The sequence below is a fragment of the Coffea arabica genome, chromosome 9c (genome assembly GCF_036785885.1).
Source record: "Coffea arabica cultivar ET-39 chromosome 9c, Coffea Arabica ET-39 HiFi, whole genome shotgun sequence".
Classification (NCBI taxonomy): domain Eukaryota; kingdom Viridiplantae; phylum Streptophyta; class Magnoliopsida; order Gentianales; family Rubiaceae; genus Coffea; species Coffea arabica.
Window position 1 is genome coordinate 38097122 of NC_092326.1, and position 25638 is coordinate 38122759.

General features: G+C 39.6%; 3 protein-coding genes across 3 annotated transcripts; 1 reads left to right on the top strand and 2 right to left on the bottom strand.

Moving 5' to 3' along the window:
* Positions 1 to 241: 241 nt before the first annotated feature.
* On the bottom strand, positions 242 to 1387 carry LOC140014229 (zinc finger BED domain-containing protein RICESLEEPER 2-like). Its single transcript, XM_072064658.1, has 2 exons — positions 1275 to 1387; positions 242 to 1172 (listed from the first exon to the last, which is right to left on the bottom strand). Exons 1-2 carry the CDS (start codon positions 1385 to 1387, stop codon positions 242 to 244), a joined length of 1044 nt encoding a protein of 347 aa, XP_071920759.1.
* Positions 1388 to 12067: 10680 nt separating this feature from the next.
* LOC140014230 (uncharacterized) lies at positions 12068 to 13918 on the bottom strand. Its single transcript, XM_072064659.1, has one exon. The coding sequence runs from the start codon at positions 13916 to 13918 to the stop codon at positions 12068 to 12070; it is 1851 nt and encodes a 616-aa protein (XP_071920760.1).
* Positions 13919 to 17025: 3107 nt separating this feature from the next.
* Positions 17026 to 24165, top strand: LOC113708134 (uncharacterized). The gene is made up of 6 exons (XM_027230601.2): positions 17026 to 17872; positions 17982 to 18053; positions 18353 to 18424; positions 18513 to 20510; positions 20627 to 20974; positions 23843 to 24165. The coding sequence occupies exons 1-6, from the start codon at positions 17026 to 17028 to the stop codon at positions 24163 to 24165; spliced, it is 3660 nt and encodes a 1219-aa protein (XP_027086402.1).
* The last annotated feature ends 1473 nt before the right edge of the window (positions 24166 to 25638 follow it).

Below are 25638 nucleotides of genomic sequence, written 5' to 3' on the forward strand. Positions count from 1 at the left end.
ATAACAAATTTATATAGGTATATCTTACTTTCAATTTCTTTTTGACCCCGTGTAAATTTCTACATCAATCGCCCGCACACATTAACATCTGGACTATCTCTGGACCAAGTGAAGTGCGGTAAGAATCAATCACCCTAGTTCCAGCACTAAAGGTGGCCTCAAATGCGACGGTAGTGATAGGAATGGCCAATACATTAGCTACTAGCTGAGAGAGTACTGGGTATGCTGACCGGTTGATTTTTCACCAATCTAAACAGTTGAAATCCTTTGGATTTTTTCCAGTAGGCTGGCGAGACTTGTCTAGGTAATCCACCAACTCGCTCTTGTGGGGCTCATCGGATTCAAATTGACCACAATACTCATCTAAATCATCCCAATAGTCAGCACTTGCTCGAGGTAGACACACAATTTTGAATGCAGCATTTAATGAACAATCAGTTCCTGCACTTCCACTTGTAGCCATAACAACATACTCGATATACAACTCAAAGATGGCTTTTCGAACGTATGTCATATTCTCTTGAGCTTCATATGTGGAATACATCTTAGGGAAGGTGAACTCTGTTGCTCGCATCTTTTGTCTTGGATAGATAACTGCAATGGACATCAATAAATTGCACTTTTTCCAGTATTTGTCAAACTTGAGTTTCATTCTTGTAATCATACCTCGGACAAAATTATCTTCATCATCCACTCGTGCATCCAAGAGTTTCTTCACCTTTAGAACCTCAGGAAGGAATAGGTTGCTAGTTGGATACTCACTCCCCGAAATTATGTGCGTGGCTGTGTAGAATTTCTCTAAAATGGTGCAAACTTTCTTAACTTTCTTCCAATCCTCTGAAGATGGACAGTACTCATAATTGGGCTCTCGAACTTGAAAACGAGGAAAAATCTCCTTATATTTTACAACACAACTCAACATTTCATATATTGAATTCCACCTCGTCTTACAATCATGGAGCAATTTTTTCTCAGAAATTTGCACGTGTTGAGCAATTTTTGCAAATAGCAATGTCCTACCATCAGACTTGTTCATAAAATCCACGCTATTTCGGATATTTTCAGAAATATCTACTATCTCCTTCAAGCCATCTTGAACCATAAGGTTCAAGACATAGGCACAACAATGAACATGAAATAGCTTTCCTCCACCCAATAACTTCTTGCATCCGCTGGAATCATCTTTCAACAATCTCACGGCGACATTATTGTTTCAAACATTGTCTGCGAAAATAGTGTGAATTTTTCCCTTAATTCCCCACTCCTTTGCACACTTGAAAACTGCATCGGAAATCTCAACTCCTCGACGAGGTAGTCGAATATGGACAAAATTTAACACCCTCTTCTGAAGCTTCCAATTTCCATCAATCCAATGCCCGATCACCATCATGTATTCAATTTTTTTATTCTTTGATTTCCATATATCGATGGTCAAGCTTACTTTCTGTACATGTCTCAGCAAGTTTTTCAACTTCTTTTTCTCTATCTTATACACTTGTGTACAATCTTTTTTGGCTGTCATGCGTGAGATCTTTTGCCACTCCGACCACCCACGTTTTATCATTAGGTTGAAACGCTCTTCCTCCAAAATTATGAAAGGGTGCTCGTGCATCAAGATCTAATGTGCAACAGCCTTTCTCATGGCTTCCATATCGAATTTGCCCGAGTGCAATGGTGGTACAATTGGAAGACGCTCGTCCGCCTGTTGAAAGTTTATCTTTGTCTGCTAGTCGGCCTTTCTAAGCTTGGTTTTTCTAACAGAACAGTTTTCTCGATGTCTCCACGTGCTGCTGGTTTGTTTAGTTTTTCCCCGATTGAGTTTCTTGCTACAATGTTTACATATGGCATAATATATGCCATTTTCTTCCAAATCATCGAAGTCTTCCCATGCCTTAGATGTTTTATTCCTTTTAGGTACTTGAAATTTACTGTCATCTTCAGTTGCATCTCCTTGTTGCCTATTGACGTCTTCGGTTCCCTCTTGTTGTGTTTTACCATCCTCCTGTGTAGGATCACAGGTGTCACGGCTTACAAATATTGGGCTGTCAATCATGACTGGTGTGGATGAATCGGTCTCAGACACACGTGGTATTGAAGAAACCTCAGGAGGACTAATAGACATGCCTTTAAAAAAATTCAGCTTATGAATCCCATATTCTAATTATGAATGCCGAAATAAAATGCTATAAATACCGAAGGATATACATAGTTTCTAAGGAAATATGATATGCCTCCTAATTAAAAAATATATATACACTACCCCCAAAGAATTTTTCATAAATCAAATAAGAGTAGTCATCAACTCAGTTTCGGATTTCAATTCAATTTCCGCGGATAGAAAAGTTAAAACCCAGTAATCAAGTAATGTACATCTCTTTCTTCCATAGAGTTATGCTTAATCTGCAATTTTCATGTCAGAACAATGGAACTAGTTTTCTGGTTTATTCTTCATGGACATGGCACTGGTTCATTAAAGCATGACAAAATACCATTCAACCAATTTGCTATAAATTACCTCAGGAACATGAATAGTCACTGATTCTGCAAAATTAAATCCTAAGCTGCGTGAATCTAATGATAGTAATTAGAAAACACTGATTTTGCAGTCAGTAACAGAGAAAAACCAAGATATAGGATCACAAATTATCACAAAAATGAGCAACTTGTCTTAGTTCTAGGAGCTGTCGTGCCAACAACCGAATCATTTGTTGAAGGAATTGAGCTGCCCTCCATTTCTTCAAAGTTCCAGTATAGCAATGCAGTGGGAATGGAATATGCAAATGGAATCTATTCAATTGCAGGCTGCACCGTTGCAACCCCCAATTTTTTTGGTTAGGGTTTTGATATTAAAAATTGATATTACATTTATAAAATTTAACCTCATAATGCACATATTTACTACAAAAATGCACAATAAGTACCTCAATTTGTCAAATGCAGCTGTTGAAATTGGTGGATTTTGATTAATTTAAACCCTCACTCAAAGGTCGGCTGCCTACCGCTGCTACCTACTCTATTTTGAGCTCCAGGAGAAGGAAGAGGGGAGATTAGCTTAACTGCTGAAGTGTTTAAAGCTCTAGATGTCGTGGCTGCCTTGCGACGTGTAACAGTTGAGAGAATGAGAGATTGAGATTTGAGATTGAAGCTGAGCTGCTGAAGAGGAACGAAGAAGAAGAATGAAGGACGACGGAAGGACTAAGGAGTTTTCAGTTTTCGTTTTTAGTTTTCATCATTTCATCACATTTCTCAAGCCAAAATTACTCATTCACCCTTCATTATTACTACAACATAACTGGTTAAACCCGTAAATAGGCTAGCTAACAAACCTAAAAGAGTAAATTGATAACTAAAATAATATACAATACATATATGCTATCGATCTCAAGCTACTCGACGAGCTAAAAATTCCTCCTCCTAACTACTCGAGATCGACTCGTTTCCTACAGCGAGTAGCTAGAGATCGAATTCGACCAAGCTCAAGTCGAGTACCTAATCAAGCTGCTCGTGAGCTCGATTCAAGCTACGCGATTTCTCTGCACCCCTAGGGAGGAAGGCTTGTTTTCCTGTCCTATCCTATACCTACAAAACAAGGGCAAGCTCTGCAAACAGCCGTGCCCTTTTTCTTTTTATTTGACTGACGCTTCTGTGCTGACTTAGCGCGGCTGTATCAGAGTTTCCTAAAACAATTCTGTCCTGTCGCACTTAGTAAGCACTGCAAGTATAGTATGCCAAGACTAACCTGTCAAATCAACAATTTGTGTACTTTTTTTTCCAACTATAATCTAAGGGATGAGGGGCAGGAGCGGTCCATCTGACCACTCCTAAACAGTGCACGACCAGGATTTGGTCCAAAAAAATTGTACGGTTTAAATCATTTCTTGAATCTCGTTTTTAACAACGTGTGTGGGGTTTACAAAAATTTGTTCTAAAGTTACATGTTGTGCAAACAAAGTTACGTCGTGTGCAAACAAAATTACGTGGTGTGCGAAATGTACAAAACCGGTAAGGACGGGTGCACCTACAACCGTTCCTGCCTGTGGTCCTAATCTAAGGTATTAGCTGTCTTTAGTAGTTAGTAGTTAAAAAGTGCATTCTAATTGTGATTTTACGTGCTTGACAGGTCGTCAACTTGTGCAATAATAATAATAAATATAGAACCTATCTACCACTAAGAGCAGTCAATAATTAATCCTAGGTACTGGAGCAGGGACTCTAGGTGTGCAATGGGTTACTTGATTCACCCTGTTCCCGAAGAGTTTGCTTAATCCGATATACCAGAGTTAATTAATTGACAAAAATTACTAAATAGTAGACAGTGGCAAGTAGGGTCGTCTCCTCAGGGACTGGAGATATTTGTCTCTTCTTAAAGTCCAACTGATAAGGGGGGATTTTACCGGAATGAAACTAAAAATAATCAGACAATTTAATTAAAAATGAATAAATCACTAGCACAAATATAGCAGGAATTTAATCAGGAATAAATAAATTCTAGCCAAGGATACAACTACTCAAGCACAGTCCATTTATCTGATCATTGATGCAGCAGAGGTTCACTTAATTTATTAATAGGCTAGTTATAGTCCGACGACCAATTTTTCCTTAAATTATTGATAACCAAGGTACGACCGTTGATTACCCCTAATCAGCAAATACTCTTAGGTACGACCATAGGAATTAATTTTCCAATTGCATTAATAACTAGAAAAACCTAGCCCTAATCAATAACACGCTACGAGGGTTATTTAAATTAGATCGCACGTTCCCCTAATGTGTAAACACACCAGTTGCCACTAATATTAATCAATCAAACAATTACGGATTTAATTGACTAAATTGGCACGAGATTAATATATCACATTGAACATCGGGCCCTGGACGTCCAATTAATAAAATAATCCCATGAAAATTAAATCAGACAACATGCAAATATTAATAGATAAAGGAACACGTGAAAACTAATTAGATCTCACAGATTTTCGGGACTGCGCCGTCGAGTTGGCCCTTGACTAGATGGAAGACTTAGCCACGCCGCATAATTAAATCACTACACGAATTAATAAATTGCGAAGGCATTGTTCTTTTTACTAACAAGTAAGGAATAAAGGATGTTTTTCCCGTTGGGGAATTTTGTCGAACACCTGGCGTGTGTCAGAGGCCAGTCAAAAGAAGGAAAAACTAAAACTACACTAAAAGACTAAAACTAGAGATCAAAAATAAAAGCCACCCGTCTTCTGTACGTTTGTTCCCTATTTAAAGCCAAAAGAAAGATATCCAGTGGTCCCCACCAATTGGCCACAAGCTGCCGAATTCATCTCCTTGTTTTGAGCCTCTGCGCGGTCCCCACCAATTGGCCACAAGATGCCGAATTACTTCTTGTTCCTAAGGCTTTGTACGTTGCCTTTACTAGCTCTTGTAGCTCTTGTGGTCCCAGCCAATTGAGGCTTTCTGCTGGAGTCTCCCAAATTTGCATCCAAAAGTCCCTCTTTTTGTAGTTATCTGCTCCACTCCTGGAATTGGGTCCAGATACCAAATATGAGTAAATATCAGCAATTAACACAATATTTGTCCGGGATAGAAGGGGAAATTAATAATAAAATTACTAACAAATTATACCCTATCAATTCTCCCCACACCTAAATCATGCTTGCCCTCAAGCATGGGAAAAGTGGACAGACCCCAAAAATCATATATCGGTCATCACTCTAATCTACCACATTGCCAAGAGATTCAAGAGAAAATCATATATCGGGCACTAGTAGTTAAAATCCGAGAAACATCCCCCCAGTTAGCCTCTACCGCAAACTCCTTTAATTTCCAAATTAACTAGTCTAAGGAAAAGGAATGACACACAGCATTTATCAGCTAATGGTCCAAATATTCACACAAGTCCCCATATTGAGTCCATAAACCAGCAAGCTTCCCTATTATGTATTCTCTCCTTTTTTCCTTTTTTTCTTTTTTTTTTTAAAGCACATAATAATATTTGACACACGAAGACTTAGTCTCTAGCCGCCGGAGCCTTTTGACGCGAACTCCAACATTTTTAGTTGAAGGAGCCCGGTTACTCAACTCCTACCGCTATGCAACCACGTACTCATATTAAGTACCACCTTTTGACGCGAGAATCGACACTTTTAGGTGCAGATTCCCGGTTACTCGGTAGTAGCCAATAGAGGAGTACAGTCAAGCTTATTCACAGCTAATCAAAGCAGAAACGCAAAATAACAGCACTAACAACTAAACATAGGGGCAGCTTGCCTCATTATTGCCAAACATGGAGAACTGGAGTCAATATTGGACCAATTCACATTAAAATGCCAACAGTCATTCCCAATGCCTAGAAAAGTTAACACGAAAATCAAAAGAACCAAGCAGTCCGATATTCACCAAGGAGACATCTCGAATCCAACCACACTAACCCGATACATTATATTTAAAAAGAACTTGGCAAAAGTAGAACTAGAGTCAATAAACCAAATAATTTTTTTGTTTTTTGTTTTTTTTTAATAGTCACATAGGATTAAAACTAAGAATTAAAACTAGAATTAATAGTCACAAAAAAAGAAAAATAAACAACTAGAATTAAAACTAAAAACTAATAAAACTAGAAACTATTAAAAACTAAAAACTACTAAAACTACTAAAAACTAAGAACTAAAACTGAAAACTAAAAATTACTAAGAACTAAAAACTACTAAAAACGGAAAACACTAGCACCACTTTAGACCCATTCCCCCCACACCTGTAGGACACATTGTCCTCAATGTGACAAATAATAATCAAAAGTGAAGCAAAAGAGAGAGGGGAATCAGCCAAACTTCCCTGAAATCGGGTCATAGTGGAGGGCGAGGTGGAAACGGAGGTGCAAAGCCCGTATGCATCAGAAACTGCGCCAAATTCTGTGCGATGCCGGCGACATTGGCGTCATCGTTGACCATCCGAGCCTGCATAGTCTGAACCTGCTCCCGGAGCTGCTGCCATTCAGTAGTCCCATGCGGCGGAGGTGGCGCAGAAGAAGATGGCCCAGCTGTGTCCTCGGCTGATCCAGGAATGTTAGAGGGCCCTGCCCGGGACGAATGATGCGCACCCGGAGCTCTAGGTGGTCCAGGAGGAATGAACTGGTAGGAACCATCAGGCAGGCGCTCGATGACTCCCATCCTCTCCAAGCAGTCTACGTCCAAGAGCTCCATCTCGCACGCCAAATGTAGGTCGTGGTCCTCCAGGTCAAGAACCCCTAACTGTATCGCCAAGTGGGTGATATAGGACCCAAGGATAAGGGGCTTGTTCTTTTTGGCCAAGACGGTCTTGAACTACGCGGCCAACCAACACCCCAAGTTAACCTTGATATTGTTCTTCATACTCCATAGGAAGAAGAACTCAGGGCGAGAGAGTATGCCAGAGCTGTCCTTGCGCCCCGAGTAACTGTAGGCTAAGAACCGCTGAACATAGCGGGCACTAGGGTCCTTAAGAAAGGAGCTCCTAGACCGGGAAGGATCATAGCGCTGCTGATCGACGGACATGTCTTCCCACACATCATGGTAGTGGGAGAGGAACGGCTCTATGTAGTCACAGGCGCTCTCTGCATACTCCCTAGTCCCAGCATACTCTCTAGTGACAAACCCAAAGGCCCGATTGAATTGTGTAATGGAGAAATTGAACTCTCGACCCATGAGCCGGAAATGAATGACCTGTGGTGTGTCAACGGTGTATCTTGTAGGTAACTCGAACTCAAAGGTGGAGTAAAACACCCGAGTCAGCTCGACAAAGGCGGGGCATAAGACATCGGGCTGTAAACATCTGCTCGACCTCCTCTCGTATGTCCAGACCCATGACGGTTAATTTTTTCCAGGTCTTGCTTGGTGTAATCCGCCGCTCACAGACCTTAGCATATCGCTCCTGATCGGCGGGTCTAGTGAAGGTTAGGTGCCCCCCAAAGTGAGCTGGAGTATCTACCTGTGCACCCCTACCCCTACCCAAACGGGTTCGAGCACCAGAAGAAGATGGTAGGTTGGTAGGTGTATTCACAGGGATGGAGGCTTGTGGAGGAGGCTGAGAACGAGGGGTCCTAGACCTAGAGGATGATTTCGGCCTCACCATGATTCGGAGCAATCAGCTTAATCAACAAAAGTCCCAACAAATATAACAACTCGCCAATGCCAACAAGAAATAAAGAAATGCCAACAAACCAGAGGCCCAACGAACGCAATACAATAGGTAACAGTGATCTTGCAGCTCACTGTTTAAAAAAAAACTAAATAAATTGGATTCACCCAAAACTTGAACAATTTCCCCAAGCAACTGCTAGATCCAGCAATACCAGTTTCAGACTTTCCACAAGGCGGAGGGGCTGGAGGTGAGGCGGGCTGCGGCTGTGCGAGGGGAAACCAGACAGCGGCGGCGTGGGGGGCTTTCTGTCGCGTGCGAGTGAGAGGCTGGGTTGCGCGCGGTCGGCTAGCTCGATGCGGGCGGCGTCCGTGTGTGGCGGTAAGTGGAGGTGGACGGTGGAGATCTGGTGGAGGTGGGGTGGTCGCGGGCGAGATGGGCGGCGATGGAGAGAGAGATCTGCAGACTGGCGGCGGCGTGCGGACAGCGGCGTGGCGATGGCGACGATGGCGGCGGCTTGGGCTGGTCGAGCGTGAGGCGGCCGGCGATGAATGGATTCGGCTGTGGCGTGCGCAGAGAGCAGGGGAGAAAGAAAGAAAGAAAGAAAGAAGAAGAAAGAAAGAAAAGAGGGAAAAATTGGTTTTTTTTTTTTTAGAAAAGAAATTGCTACGGTTAAGAGGAAAAATTTCCAGCTTCTTATTAAATTTTTATTATTATTTTTATTATTTTATTATTTTATTATTTTATTATTTTTTTTTATTTTTTTATTTTTTTTTTTGAAATAATCTTTCTTCTTCTTTTAATGAAAGGAATAATAATAATAATAATAATAATAACAATAATAATAATGAAATATTTTTTTCAAATCCTTACCTTTCTCGCGAACGTGACGCGGGCACGTCAAGAGGTCAAAAGAGCTCCCAGAAGTTTCAGAATTTCCTGATCGTGAGCGTCCTGCACATCATCACGCGGGCGCGTCATGACTGAAGGTCGCCTACAAACCAGCAAAAACGAAAACTAACACCCAAAATCAGTCAAATTTAAGGAAAACAGATTCAAACAATGACAGGAAACCAATAAACAATTAAAAGGAACAATTGGGTTGCCTCCCAATGAGCGCCTTTCTTTAATGTCTTCGGCTAGACATTGTCCAAAAATTTGCTTAAACTAAGCAAGTAGGGTCCTCCAAGTGTATCACCTCCACTCGTTCAGTTGGAACCCCTTCATAATACGGCTTGAGACGATGATCATTCACTACAAATTTCTTCTCAGCTTTCAAACTTTGGATCTCGACTGCACCATAATGGAAGACATTAGTCACAACAAAAGGGCCAATCCAACGAGAACGTAATTTACTTGGAAATAGCTGCAATTTGGAGTGGTATAGCAGAACTTTTTGCCCACACTCGAATGTCTTCCTTGAGATCTGTTGGTCATGAAAAATTTTATTTTTCTCCTTATAAATTACCGCATTCTCATAAGCTTCATTGCGAATCTCCTTCAACTCCTGTAATTGTAACTTCCTTTGGATTCCGCCCTCCTCAATATCCATATTGCATTGCTTAACCGCCCAAAATGCTTTATGCTCGAACTCTACTGGAAGATGACACGGCTTACCAAATACCAACCTATAGGGAGACATCCCTATAGGTGTCTTGTATGCCGTCCGATAGGCCCAGAGTGCATCTTCCAGCCGTTGACTCCAATCTTTTCTATCGGGGCGCACCATTTTCTCCAAAATGGACTTTATCTCCCGATTCGACACCTCCGCTTGACCATTGGTCTGGGGGTGATACGACGTCGAGACTCTGTGGAGTACACCATACTTGCGAAATAAGGCAGCTACGGTTTTGTTGCAGAAGTGCGTTCCCCTATCACTGACAATAGCTCTTGACATTCCAAATCGCACAAAAATATTAGATCTAATAAAATCTGCAACCACTTTCGAGTCATTAGTTCGAGTGGCCTTAGCCTCCACCCATTTAGACACATAATCAACTGCCAGCAAAATATACAGAAAACCAAATGAAGTAGGAAAAGGGCCCATGAAATCTATACCCCAGACATCAAAAATTTCTACAAAAATCATCGGGACTTGTGGCATATGATCTTTACGGGCTATATTACCTACCATTTGACAGCGATCACATGACTTACAAAACACATAGGCATCCTTAAACAATGAAGGCCAATAAAATCCACTTTCTAAAATCTTATGAGCAGTTCTCTTAGGTCCGAAATGACCTCCACAGGCAAAAGTATGACAAAAAGCTAAAATCGATTGGAATTCCACTTCACTTACACATCTCCGCATCACTTGATCTGCACACCTCTTCCATAGGTACGGGTCATCCCAGATAAAATACTTGGCATCGCTCTTCAATTTATCCCTCTTCGATTTCGGCCAACCTGCAGGAAAATTATCAGTTACCAAATAATTGACCAAATCAGCATACCAAGGCAATTGAGAATTTAAGGAAAATAAGTGTTCTTCAGGGAAGGCATCCTTCAATGGCTCGCTATCCTCTTCAACTAGTATGCGACTCAAATGGTCCGCTACTAGATTTTCTGAGCCTTTTTTGTCCATTATCTCCAAGTCAAATTCCTGTAGGAGCAGTATCCACCGTATGAGCCTCGGTTTTGCATCTTTCTTGGTCATCAGGTACCTCAATGCTGCATGATCAGAAAATACGATCACTTTAGCACCTAACAAGTATGACCTAAATTTTTCCAAAGCAAAAATAACTGCAAGAAACTCCTTCTCAGTGGTGGAATAATTCAACTGGGCTCCATTCAAGGCCCGGGATGCGTAATAGATGACATGAGCCGCCTTTCCTACTCTTTGCCCCAGTACAGCCCCAACAGCAAGATCACTGGCATCGCACATGATCTCAAATGGCAAATTCCAATCGGGGGGTTGGATGATTGGGGGTGAAGTCAACAATTCCTTCAGCTTGTTAAAGGCTCTCTCACACTTATCATCAAACTCGAAAGCTACATCTTTTTGTAGGAGTTGGAACAACGGAGCTCCAATTTTTGAGAAGTCCCTGATGAACCTTCGATAAAAACCTGCATGTTCAAGAAAAGAGCGCACCTCCCGCACACTCGCGGGGTAAGGTAATGCAGAAATAATGTCTATTTTAGCCTTGTCAACTTCTATGCCCTTAGACGATACAATATGACCCAGGACTATCCCGTGCTCAACCATAAAATGACATTTTTTCCAATTAAGCACAAGATTAGTCTCTATACACCTTATCAGGATTAATTTCAGGTTATCTAGACACGTATCAAAACTATCACCATACACACTGAAATCATCCATGAAAACTTCTATTATTTTCTCAACATACTCAGAAAAGATGCTCACCATACATCTTTGGAAAGTCGCAGGTGCATTGCACAACCCAAATGGCATTCGTCTGTAGGCAAAGGTCCCGAACGGGCACGTGAATGTTGTCTTCTCTTGATCCTCCGAGGCAATTGCTATTTGAAAGTATCCTGAAAATCCATCCAAAAAGCAATAATAAGCCCTACAAGCTAAACGTTCAACCATTTGGTCAATGAAAGGGAGAGGAAAATGGTCCTTTTTGGTGACGGCGTTTAGCCTACGGTAATCTATACATTGCCTCCATCCAGTGGGTTTGCGCATTGGCACGAACTCACCCGTTTGGTTGGCCTCTACCGTCACTCCTGCCTTCTTTGGGACCACCTGGACCGGACTCACCCAAGGGCTATCAGATATTGCAAAGATGATCCCTACATCTAACAATTTTAAAATCTCTTTCTTTACAACTTCCATCATGAGGGGATTGAGCCTTCTTTGAGCCTGCCTAACAGGTTTTGCATCATCTTCTAGCCTAATCCGATGCATACAGATGGCCGGGCTGATCCCCTTAATATCTGTAATTGTCCAACCTATCGCCTCTTCATGCTCTCTAAGGACCCGGATCAGTTTCTCCTCCTAGGTTTTTGATAGTGCCGATGAGATAATCACTGGGAGTGTCTCATTGTCACCCAGATACGCATATTTCAAGTGCTCTGGCAGGGGCTTCAACTCCAGTACAGGTGCCTGCACCACAGATGGCAACACCCTCTGGTGAGGTTCGGGAGTAAAAATAGGTAAGACGACATACCTCTTCGTGGTGGTCTGCAATGAGTGTAATGCACCTATTGTGCATTTTAAATCCTCACTCCACTCCACCTGAGGAGTTGTCTCCAACTCGAGGTGCTTGGTTAAAGCCACCTCCAGCTCATCCCTGCCATCAGTTTCAAACACTTCCTGCACTACAGGGTCAATAGCACTCACAGAAAAAACTGAGCTAAAGTTGGAGTTCGAGGGGTACTTCATAGTATCAAAAATATTAAAATGCACAATTTTTTCATCAAACTCCATGGACAGAATACCCTTATTAACATCAATTTTCGTCTGTGCTGTGCTCATAAAAGGTCTACCCAATAACAGAGGTGAGGGATCAGGGGAGTGATCATCATCCATATCAAGTACATAAAAATCAGCTGGAAACACCAAATCATTAACTTTTACCAACACATCTTCAACCAACCCATCAGGATATGCATTAGTTCGGTCAGCTAATTGAATGATTATTTCAGTTTCTTTTAATGGACCTAATTTTAGAGAAGCATAGATAGATTTAGGCATGACATTTATTGATGCTCCCAGATCCAACATGGCTCTTCTGATCACAGTATTACCTATCTTACAGGGAATAGTAAACATACCTGGGTGCCCGCACTTTGGTGGAAGCTTCCTCTGCAGGACCGCAGACACATTTTTCCCAACTATGACCCGTTCATCTCCCGTCAATCGCCTTCGGTTGACACACAAGTCCCTTAGGAACTTGACATATTTTGGTACTTGTTTGATGGCGTCTAAGAGTGGGATATTTATCTCAACCTTGCGAAAAACCTCCAAAATCTCCTTCTCCTTATCCTGTTTCTTTGATTTTTCCAACCTGTTAGGAAAAGGAGGCGGGTCAGTTTTAACTGTAATTATTTGGTCAGGAAGTACCTTTGGATCTGCACCATTGCTGTCCTCCCTTTCGAGCTCATTTTCGATCTTCTTTTCATCCTTGTCCTTGGGAATCATAGGTTCAGGCCCATAAATTTCTTTCCCACTCCTTAGGGTCATTGCGCTCACGTTCTTCGGATTCAACTCCGGTTGAGATGGCAGCTTCCCTTGGTTCTGGGACTCCAAACGGTTGATTCTGGTGGCCATCTGACCTATCTGATTCCTTATGTCCTGCATTTCGGAGTCCGTCTTTTGCTGATTTTGCATAATAGCTGCCTCCGTCCTTTGCTGATTTTGCGCCATGGTTGTCATCATTTGTTTCAGCATCTCCTCCGTAGATGAACCAGATTGAGGGGGCGGAGGTGGTCGGGGTTGGTATTGCTGCTGGTACCCTGGTGGCTTATTCGGCACGAAGTTAGACTGCTTGTTCGGTATGAAGTTGGGTTGCCTATTCCCTCCATAACTGAGGTTGGGATGATCTCTCCACCCGTGGTTGTAGGTGCTTGAGTAAGGGTCGTACTGCTTCCTTGGCGCGGGCGCGTGGTCAGCCATGTTCACCTGTTCTGCAGTTTCTTCCTGAATCATTGGGCACATGTCTGCAGAGTGGCCTATACCAGTGCAAATCCCGCATACCCTGGCTTGTGATGCATTTCTCACAGCCTGTTGCCTAACAAACGCAGTCAACTCATTTAACTGCTGCTGTATAGAGGGTGTCTCTACCTCATTTACCCTACGTATTGGGCCATCCTCTCTTGTAGTGAATTGCTGTGAATTCTCTGCCATCCCCTCTATTAACTCCCGTGCTTCCTAAGGGGTTTTGTTCACCAGTGCCCTTCCACTTGCGGCATCAATGATGCTCTTGTCTCTAAAAATGAGCCTCTCATAAAAATATTGTATGATCAACTGCTCACTTATTTGGTGATGGGAGCACCTGCGCAACAAGTTCTTATACCGTTCCCAATACTCGTAAAGTGACTCCCCTGGATGCTGCTTGATCCCACAAATTTCTTTCCTTAGACTCGCAGCCCTGGACGTAAGAAAATATTTATCCAGAAATTTTTTCTTCAATTGGCCCCACGTGGTGATACTACCTGGTGACAGGTAGTACAGCCAGTCCTTCGCAGAATCTTTCAAGGAGAAGGGGAATGCCCTCATTTTTATCTGCTCTTTTGTGATTCCCGGGGATTTCATACTATTGCACATGATATCAAACTCCTGCAGATGCTTATACGGCTCTTCACCTGATAAACCATGAAAAGAGCGTAAAAGCTGAATCAGACCAGATTTTAGTTCAAATGGAATGTTGTCATTTAAAGCGGGGAAAGTAATGCATAAAGGCTGCTGAGTTAAATCAGGAGCAGCCAACTCCCTTAATGTTTGTGCATTAGCCATGGTGCCCTCCTCCTGGTCAGAGTCACTTGAAGTGTCACCGAACGAATCTGTTGGGTCAACTCCTGGCTCAGAGCTCTCAGATGCAGCACTGGAGTGCTCTTCTCTGAGCTGTCTGGTTTCCTTTCTCGTTCTACGCGTGATCTTCTCTACCTCAGGGTCAAAAACCAAATCACCTGTGCGAGAAGATCGAGGCATACATTAGAAGAAAACCAGAAAATTAGGACAAAAATTGAATTTAAAAAGAAACAAATAATAACGCCAGTCCCCGGCAGCGGCGCCAAAAATTGACAGGTCGTCAACCTGTGCAATAATAATAATAAATATAGAACCTAGCTACCACTAAGAGCAGTCAATAATTAATCCTAGGTACTGGAGCAGGAACTCTAGGTGTGCAATGTGTTACTTGATTCACCCTGTTCCCGAAGAGTTTGCTTAATCCGATATACCAGAATTAATTAATTGACAAAAATTACTAAATAGTAGACAGTGGCAAGTAGGGTCGTCTCCTCAGGGACTGGAGATATTTGTCTCTTTTTAAAGTCCAACTGATAAGGGGGGATTTTACCGGAATGAAACTAAAAATAATCAGACAATTTAATTAAAAATGAATAAATCACTAGCACAAATATAGCAGGAATTTAATCAGGAATAAATAAATTCTAACCAAGGATACAACTACTCAAGCACAGTTCATTTATCTGATCATTGATGCAGCAGAGGTTCACTTAATTTATTAATAGGCTAGTTATAGTCCGACGACCAATTTTTCCTTAAATTATTGATAACCAAGGTACGACCGTTGATTACCCCTAATCAGCAAATACTCCTAGGTACGACCATAGGAATTAATTTTCCAATTGCATTAATAACTAGAAAAACCTAGCCCTAATCAATAACACGCTACGAGGGTTATTTAAATTAGATCGTACGTTCCCCTAATGTGTAAACACACCAGTTGCCACTAATATTAATCAATCAAACAATTACGGATTTAATTGACTAAATTGGCACGAGATTAATATATCACATTGAACATCGGGCCCTGGACGTCCAATTAATAAAATAATCCCATGAAAATTAAATCAGACAACATGCAAATATTAATAGATAAAGGAACACGTGAAAACTAATTAGATCTCATAGATTTTCGGGACTGCGCCGTCGAGTTGACCCTTGACTAGATGGAAGACTTAGCCACGCCGCATAATTAAATCACCACACGAATTAATAAATTGCGAAGGCATTGTTTTTTTTACTAACAAGTAAGGAATAAAGGATGTTTTTCCCGTTGGGGAATTTTGTCGAACACCTGGCGTGTGTCAGAGGCCAGTCAAAAGAAGGAAAAACTAAAACTACACTAAAAGACTAAAACTAGAGATCAAAAATAAAAGCCACCCGTCTTCTGTACGTTTGTTCCCTATTTAAAGCCAAAAGAAAGATATCCAGTGGTCCCCACCAATTGGCCACAAGCTGCCGAATTCATCTCCTTGTTTTGAGCCTCTGCGCGGTCCCCACCAATTGGCCACAAGCTGCCGAATTACTTCTTGTTCCTAAGGCTTTGTACGTTGCCTTTACTAGCTCTTGTAGCTCTTGTGGTCCCAGCCAATTGAGGCTTTCTGCTGGAGTCTCCCAAATTTGCATCCAAAAGTCCCTCTTTTTGTAGTTATCTGCTCCACTCCTGGAATTGGGTCCAGATACCAAATATGAGTAAATATCAGCAATTAACACAATATTTGTCCGGGATAGAAGGGGAAATTAATAATAAAATTACTAACAAATTATACCCTATCAGTGCTTCGAAACTAGTAATATTTTACTAAGTGAACATTGAGAAGATAAATAGAAATTGTAGGTTTCCAATTCCAAATCATACAAGAATCATAAAAGCACTATGACTAATTCGTGTATCCTTTCCAGTTTTCCACACATCAATTTCGTTAATTAAATACAAATTCATGCTGAGAACTTGAAGTCATAAGTCATGTGATGATCTTGTTGGGGGCAGTGATAGGTTGGGTGATACTGAAGAGAAGTGTGAATGAGAAGTTCTGAATTCAAGACTCACCCCAAAAAAATTTTCCACAACCACCATAATGTATTGAGTGCCAACCGTCTTTGACAAGGCATGACCAAGACTTTAAGCATTACCACACACTCGAGCATTTAGAGAAATTTTGTCTTAGTCCTTGGAGAGTGCAATCAATCATGAATATTGAGATGCGAACATAAAATTAACTATGGTTTTAAAAACTTTTACCTTGTAGGTAACTACATTCTCCTAAATTTTAATTGATCATGATCAGATGGTTAGTAATAGTCCAAAATGAGAATTTGCCTCCTGAGATAGCCTTAATTTTATGCTCTGTTCAATGTAACAAATAAATCGTTAGCCAATACTCTTTTCAGATATAATTAACCCATAAAGCCAACAAGAAATCCATATGACCGAGGCCAGTATATATTACAACCTCACTCCCTCTTTCAAAATGCACACAACCATGGAGACAATTATCTACCATTCCCCTTTTGGCTTACTGTTACTATGCATTCTTTCAGCTTCCATAGCCATTTCCGCGACCAATATTACCACTGATCAATTTGCTCTTCTTTCCTTGAGATCTCAGATCACCACTACAGATCCTCACCACATCTTGGCCAAAAACTGGTCTACTGGTTCTTTTATATGTGAGTGGATTGGAGTCACTTGTGGTTCTCGTCATCGTAGAGTGATTGGCTTAAACATTTCAAACATGGGTCTTACCGGCATCATCCCTCCACAACTGGGAAATCTATCATTTCTTGTGTCTCTTGACATGAGCACTAACAATTTCCATGGCGAAGTACCACATGAGTTTGCAGGGTTGCATCGATTACGAGTGCTTAATCTTGATGTCAACAACCTGGAGGGATATTTTCCTCCCTGGATTGACTCCTTTCATGAACTTCAATACCTGACCCTGAGAAACAACAGCTTCACCGGTCCTATCCTGCCTTCCGTCTCAAACATGTCAAAGCTAGTGACTTTACGTCTTTCGAACAACACCCTGCAAGGAAACATTCCCAAAGAGCTATTCAATATTTCCTCGCTGGAAATTATTGACCTCAATGGAAATAGCCTCTCTGGTAGTATTCCAGATAGTGTGTGTGACCGTCTTGGGAGTCTGATAGAGCTGGACTTATCCTTCAATCAATTAAATGGTCACATTCCATCAAGTTTAGGAAAATGTTCACAACTTCAAATGTTGTCCTTGTCTGGCAACCACTTTATAAGTGGATACATACCCAAGGAACTTGGGAACTTGAAGATGCTTCACCGTCTAGATTTGGCAGGGAACAGATTAGAAGGTTAGATCCAATGCCTTGAGTATTTATTTTGCTGAGATGGGCATTTATGGTTAGTTTGGCCATGAAATTCAAACTTTAATCACATTTCTATCTGTTACACGTTTTGCAGGTGCGATTCCAAAAGGAATTGGTAATGCAACTATGCTCAAGTCACTAAATTTTGTTTACAACAACATAACAGGTAACTGGTTATCTCCGTTTGGATTCGCATGATTATTCAAAAACTAGTTTTTCAAACACTCTAAAAATTTTTAAAAAATACTCTAAAAAGTAGTCTAATTTTTTTTTCTAAATTTTAAAAGATATCCCAAAATATATTCCAAAAATCCCTTTAAAAACACCACAAAAAACAGTTACGGTAAAAATTTTTGAAAAATTCTGCTAAAGTAAAATATTTCAGAAACACCCTCAAAAACAACTAATCTAAACGAAAATGGAAGTATAACACAAGGGATTACTGGTCTTGTGTACATTTTGCAGGTGCAACTCCAAAAGAAATTGGTAATGCAACTCTGCTTAGATACCTAAACTTTGGTCATAACAACATAACAGGTAACCTATTTGTCAAACTACATAAATAATCAAAGAGCTTAGGAGATGGCGCTCAGTTTATACATATGCTGCTGCACATTTTTGGCAGGTGCCATACCACGAGAGATCAGCAACTTACATAATCTGGAATTTCTCTCATTTGAGATGAATAAATTAACTGGTTCTATCCCTGTGGAGATATTCAATCTCTCAATGATGAGAATTTTTGGATTTGGAATGAATCAACTTTCAGGCAATCTTCCATCAACAATGTGTCATATGCTTCCCAATTTAGAACAACTTTATCTCGAGATCAATAACTTTACTGGTTCTATCCCCAACTCAATCTCGAATTCTTCTAGACTTAATCTCATAGAACTCTCTCATAACTTTTTCACTGGTTTTATTCCTCATTCCCTTGGAGAACTAAGATTTCTTGAAGTTCTGAACCTATGTAGCAACAATTTGGTGAGCGACTCTTCATCTCCAGAATTGGGTTTCATCACTTTGATGACAAATAGCGAGCGTTTGACAATGTTAGAGATGTGTGAAAACCCATTCAATGCCACTCTTCCAAATTCTGCTTGGAATCATTCTTCCCCCCTTCAATATTTATATGTATACAGTAGTGGAATCAAAGGCAGCATTCCAGATGGAATTGGCAATTTGACCAGTTTGGTTACACTAAGTATGAAAAATAATCATTTGACCGGATCATTCCCAGATAGAATGCAAGACTTGCAAAATCTTCAAGGAGTAGACCTTTTAAGGAACAAACTAAGCGAAATCACCCTGAATTCCTTTTGTGTTTTCCGATACTTGGTGGGAATACACCTGGATGAAAATCAAATTTCAGGATCAATTCCAGAGTGCTTGGGAAATGTTACTTCTTTGAGAGATCTTTCTCTAGGTTTCAACAGATTAAACTCTACTATACCAGCAACCTTATGGCAGCTAAAAGATCTCGTGGAGCTGAATCTCTCCTCAAATTTGCTGAGTGGTTCTCTGCCTCCGGAAGTGAGTAGCTTAAAGGTTGCAACAGTAATAGATTTGTCAATGAATCGCTTCTCAGGTGACATTCCTACCACAATTGGAAAAATGCAGAACTTGAATTATCTTTCTTTATCACACAACAGATTGCATGGATCAATTCCCGAGTCAATAGGTAACATGTTGAGCTTGCAGTCTTTGGATATATCACACAACCTCCTCTCTGGTTCAATTCCTAGATCCATGGAGACCCTTGAGTATCTTACATACTTGAACGTCTCTTTTAACAATTTAACTGGTGAAATTCCTTCTGGAGGCCCTTTTAGAAACTTCACCTCTGATGCCTTCATTTCCAATGCAGTGCTATGTGGAGCTCAAAGGTTCCATGTTCCCCCATGCCCAAGTATTCCATCTCATAGATCAAAAACCAAAAAGGTGCATCGAACCATGTTTATCTTACTAGGGGTAATAATAGCAATGGGTGCGATATCCTTTGGATTTGTTTACCTAAGATGCCGAAGGAAGGATAAACTTTCCAGTGGAGAAGATTTATCCTTAGTTGCAAGACCAGAAAGACTTTCATATTTCAAGCTTCTACAAGCTACTAATGGGTACAGTGAAAGCAATTTGCTAGGAACAGGAAGCTTTGGATCTGTTTATAAAGGTACTCTTGACGATGGGAGGGTAGTGGCTGTAAAAGTGTTCAATTTAGAGCTAGAAGGCGCATTCAAGAGCTTCGATGCAGAATGTGAAGTATTGCGTAATCTTCGCCATCGGAACCTCACAAAAGTCATTGGTAGTTGCTCAAACCCTGACTTTAAGGCATTAGTGCTCGAGTTCATGCCTAATGGAAGCCTTGAGAAGTGGTTGTATTCCCACAATGATTGTCTTGACATCATGCAAAGATTGGACATATTGATTGATGTGGCAACTGCATTGCAATATCTGCACCGTGAATATTCTACTCCAGTAGTTCATTGTGACTTGAAGCCTGGAAATGTCCTGCTAGATGAAACTATGGTCGCTCATGTCAGTGACTTTGGTATTGCAAAGCTGTTGGGCCAGGACAACATTACATTCACCAAAACACTAGCTACACTTGGTTATCTTGCACCAGGTGATGCGTCTTGCTTATAAAAATTAATTCATTTTTCTCTTCTAGTTTCTCTGGGAAATTGAGTGTCTTATTCTTTATTATATCACATGGAAACTACTTGTTAATGTTCATTGCAGAGTATGGATTAGAAGGATTAGTATCGACAAAGTGTGATGTTTATAGTTTTGGAATTATGATGATGGAAGTCTTCACAAGAACAAATCCCAATGATGAAAGGTTTGGTGAAAAGATGAGCCTGAAGAGTTGGGTGAATGATTGTGTGCCTAATGGTATAACTCATATTCTAGATGCTAATTTGCTAAGGGCCAATGATGGAGAATACTTCATTGAGAAGCTGGATTACCTTTCATCCATCATGAAAGTGGCTTTAAATTGCACAGTGGAGTCTGCAAGAGAGAGAACCAGTATTGAAGATGTTCTCGTAGCATTGAAGAAGATCAAACTTCAGCTACTGCCATATAAAGGTTTGTAAGTGTACTATTTTCCTATGAAGCCTTGCTTCTTATTCTCTTGTATTGCTGTAATCTTGTGGTGTTGTTCTTTAAGTAGAGTCTGAGACAGCAAAAATAAAATGAAAGGAGTACATGTTCCAGAGAAAACAATAATATATTTCCTACTTCAAAATAAACTAGAGAACTACCTGAAGTTCTCCATTTGCCATCTCTATCAAATAACACACATCAATTAAACATAATATTGAATTAAACATCATTTGTCAGCACCACGCATCAGAACATATCATTGGGACCATTATAGATTGCCCACTGACCAACACATCTCTTACCACATTCACAGCAAAACTTCAAAACTCGACTATTATAGAGAAAGTGGCCAGTCTCATCAACTGAGCCAACTAAGAGACTTTTATTGGTCACTTGGGCTTTTAATCAAAGCCCTATAGTTGGATATTTGAATCAAATGAGAACTGTTCATTTAGACAATCTACCCCAACAAAAAATATAAAAAAAATCAAAAAGAAATCCCTATACTTTTTCTTATACATCACACCAGGTGGGAGTTGACTTGTGCGAGAGAGCACTAAGATATTTTTGTGGCCACTAGCCTTTGATCAAAGCCCAGTAGTTGCATGTTTGAATTTAGATGAGAGCTATACCTTTAGGCATTCATAATTTGACCCACAAGAAAATAAAAATGAAACACATAAAAGATGCCTAGAATTATATATGTTTCGACATTTTCAAAAGAAAAGTTGGCACCAAATGAAGAATGTTAAGCCGTGTTAACTAAACACTAACCTCCTAACTGAATGCTTAATTCTGATAAGAATTAATAGAATTGCTTCAACTACTTTATCTTATCTACCAAATCTATTTTTGTTTGTTAATTATGTTTAAAATTCTTATCCAATTAAACAACCTGATATTCTCTATCTAAGGATTTTCTATTACTCTTTTCTCCCTTTTCAATGACTTTCACATCTTCTCCATATTCCTCATATAATATATTTCATCTTTTATATTAATTTGATTTAAAAATAAATATTGTCATTTTCATACCTAACAATTTTAAGCTAATTAAATCATAGGTTCCATTTCTTTTTGGATGACAAGATATAAGGACAAAATTATCAAATTTAACTTATTAAGCATTCAGTCATAAATGTTTATCAAATAGTATAAATAGGTTTAACATTAAAATTCAGACATTTATATATTTCTTTTCAGTACTTAAAATTCAACAAATTAATTATTTCAGTATTCAGATTTTAGAATTCAAACTTCAAAATTCAGATTCAATTTTATCAAATGGAACCTTAGCAGCAAGTTTAGTTATAAAAATAGTCCAATAAGGTTTTTGATTATAAGTTGGCGCATTATACTATTACAGCAACAAAATTCACACTATTTTCATAACTCAACTTGGTGACCACACGTTCACAATTCGCTTGTGGCATCATAGCTATTTCCTAATTTGAGGTAATGTTACAAATTTGTCTACCACTCCTTCCACACACATAGCATTCATCTCAACCAACTGAGCTAACACAGTTCGCCATCAGGGTGGGACTTTGTCCCTTCTTGTTTGTTGCTTGCATTAATTTCCCGTCCAAGATTTCCTAGAATATTTTCGGAGGCACTTTAATTCCTTTCGAATTCTCAACAGTTTAGTTGGATCCATCTCCTTCTCCATTCCCCTCCCTCTAGTATAGGACCAGTTATAAAAATGTTGTACTCTAACAAATCAATCTATCTTGACGTCTTCAGCTCTCTCAAAGACTCGTGGTTAGGAACACCAATACTAATTTTTACGTGTGTGGGGTTGAAGCCTGGATGCCTTGAGGCTCCGGTCGTTTGTAGCATTTATTCTGAGTTGCATGTTCCGTTTACCACAACTATCTTATTTGTATCCTTTGACTGTGGATACATCCTACATGCGTCAGATGCAGCAACTGAAACAAATCTTATTTAAACTCCCTAGCATTAAAGTTCACAAATTCAGTCTTAAACTTCAGGATTTATTCAAATGATGCATGAGATCCTGTGACTCGGTAAGATAGTAAAAATACTAAACTAGGCAAAAATGGAACCTGTTATATATGAATCATCTACTATGCTTGCTAAGAATGGATGTTTGAGTTGTGATTGCAATTAATGCTAGTTTTTATGCAACTAAAGCGGAATTGTTAGTTCACACGGAATACGGGTGACAAAGATGTGAACTCATAATCCAAAGACGCCAGAAATTGAATTGGTCAGAAGACTCGAGAGACCAATCCAGTTTGGTCAAAGCTCGACCTGAGTTTGATCAACATTAAACCCGAGTTAAGGTTGAACTGACCAAGTTGACCTATTGAACTTGAGTCGAGTATAGAAAAACTTAGCTTATTAATTTGCGAGCTGATTAGAATATATATATATATAATTTTTTAAATAGTGAAATTACATACATATCTCTAATATTTTTATTATTTATTAAGAAAAATGGCTATTTTATTCACTTTTAAAAAATAAAATAATTATTTTTATTTTTTAAGTTCGAGTAAGCTAAATTTCAAGTTCGACTAAGCTTGAACTTGAGGTCGAGTTCGAACTTAAGTTTTATATTGAAAATTCGTTGAGTTTGAGATCGAGTTTGAACTTGGTAAAGTTGAATCAAGACTCGGTTTGATTAGACTCGTTTGCAGCTCTAGTCAGAATAAGGTGGAATTGAGTTATGGGCAGTGTAAATAAATTGTAGCATAGTGTCCCAATATCTGGTCTCTATATAATATGATGGTCGTCTTTCTCCTTCCCTCATATTGCAAACATAAACCATGGGAAAATTCAACTACCGTTTCTTTCTTGTGCTTCTGTTGCTATGTTTTCTTTCAGCTAATTCCTTGGCCATTTCTACAGCCAACATTACCACTGATCAATCTGCTCTTCTTGCCTTGAGAGCTCACCTTATACAGCCTCATCAAATCTTGCAGAAAAACTGGTCTAGTAGTTCTTCTGTATGTGAGTGGATTGGAGTCACTTGTGGTTCTCGTCATCGTAGAGTGATAGCATTAAACGTTTCAAACATGGGTCTTACCGGTATCACAGCTGCGCAAATGGGAAAAATGTGGCCCAAAGTTTGTGATGCTCACTTTTTTCCACATTTTTCAACTTGTTCCTCTCCATCTAAATTGAATATTTTACCATTTTTGGACTAAATGTGGCCTGAAATAATTAATTCATGTACTAAATGTGATGTGTCTAAAAGTTTGGGGACGAAATGAGTCCCTAACTCAAAGTGGATTTTTCCTTTTGTGAAAGTATAGTAGTATGTATTTTAGTGTATAAAAATAATGTATTTCTAAAGAACTTGAGAAGTGAGTGTATGCTTGTATCTATGAAAGTGTTTTAGTGTGTGAAATTTTTTTTTTGTATGTAAAAATGTATTTGAGAAGAGTATACACTATATACACTGTTAGTGTAGAAAAAATTAATCCTTGAGAGAAGAGTAAATCTTTTGCTACATTGACGGTGTATACACTATCATCGTTGGATTCATGGATATATGTGCAAAAGTTGAAACATATATTTGGATCATGGGTTTGGGATGACCCAACCCAAAATTTATTCAATCTAAAGTTGGGCGAGTTGGGTATAACTCATTTAAGTGAAAACTCAGTATCAACCCACTCAACCCTTCCAAATGCCAGGTATAATTATTCTACTTGTTGGCAACGCAAGACAAAAAAACATTTAAGTTTGGAATTGAAAATGCTGCACTAGTCTTGGCCTTTTCATGGATATTTTGCTTATGTTGTCGCCAAGGTGTTTTGGATGTGTAATAGTTTAGAGTAGAGCGCAGTTTGATTATGAACTTAAATGTTGAATGTGAAAGTTGAGCAACTTGCTTCGCAAAATTTTAGATTTAATATCTACTATCAAGCATTGTTCGTAGAAATGATAGACGAAATGCATGCACTTTTTGATGTAAATAAGTAGTATATAATGCGCGAAAAATGTGGCAGAAGTTTGCCTGATTGTGGAATTTAGAAATTGCACTGATTGATTCAGCAAAACAAATACTTAATTCAACAGCCTTTTTCATTGCATTTGCACTTGAATTACATATCCCTGTTTATAAGACAACCAACATGGTGTCTTTCATAATCCATACCATCCAAAACACAAGTGACCAACATTAATCCCAAAACTGTCCTTCAAATTTCCAACGAAACTGAGGCTGAGCAAAAAGAAGTCCAACACAAATCTAGTGGTCACTTACAGAGGAAACATGTAACGTGTTCTTCCAAGAAAATGTTCTAACTTTGTAAACTACTGACAACGATGTATAACTGACGTTTTCTTCATTTAAGTACTCATCCATCATCCTAAAAATATCAGCATACAATATCACAACCACAATTCAAAACATGTTGTAAATAAATCAATTCACATATCAAAATCATATTCACATTAATCAAACATTCATATCATTTATAATCTCAAGACACACTTAGCCTTCTATCATTTGCCTGAATATCCAGTCTAACTGTTCATCGCGTAAGGTAAGCTACGAGTTCATATATTCCCAACTAATCCTCCTACTGGGTATCCCATTGCAATTGCGTTTCAAAAATTTCATATTGGACCAACATTAGTGTTAAGGCCCAAAGCAATCTAGGGGGGGAGTG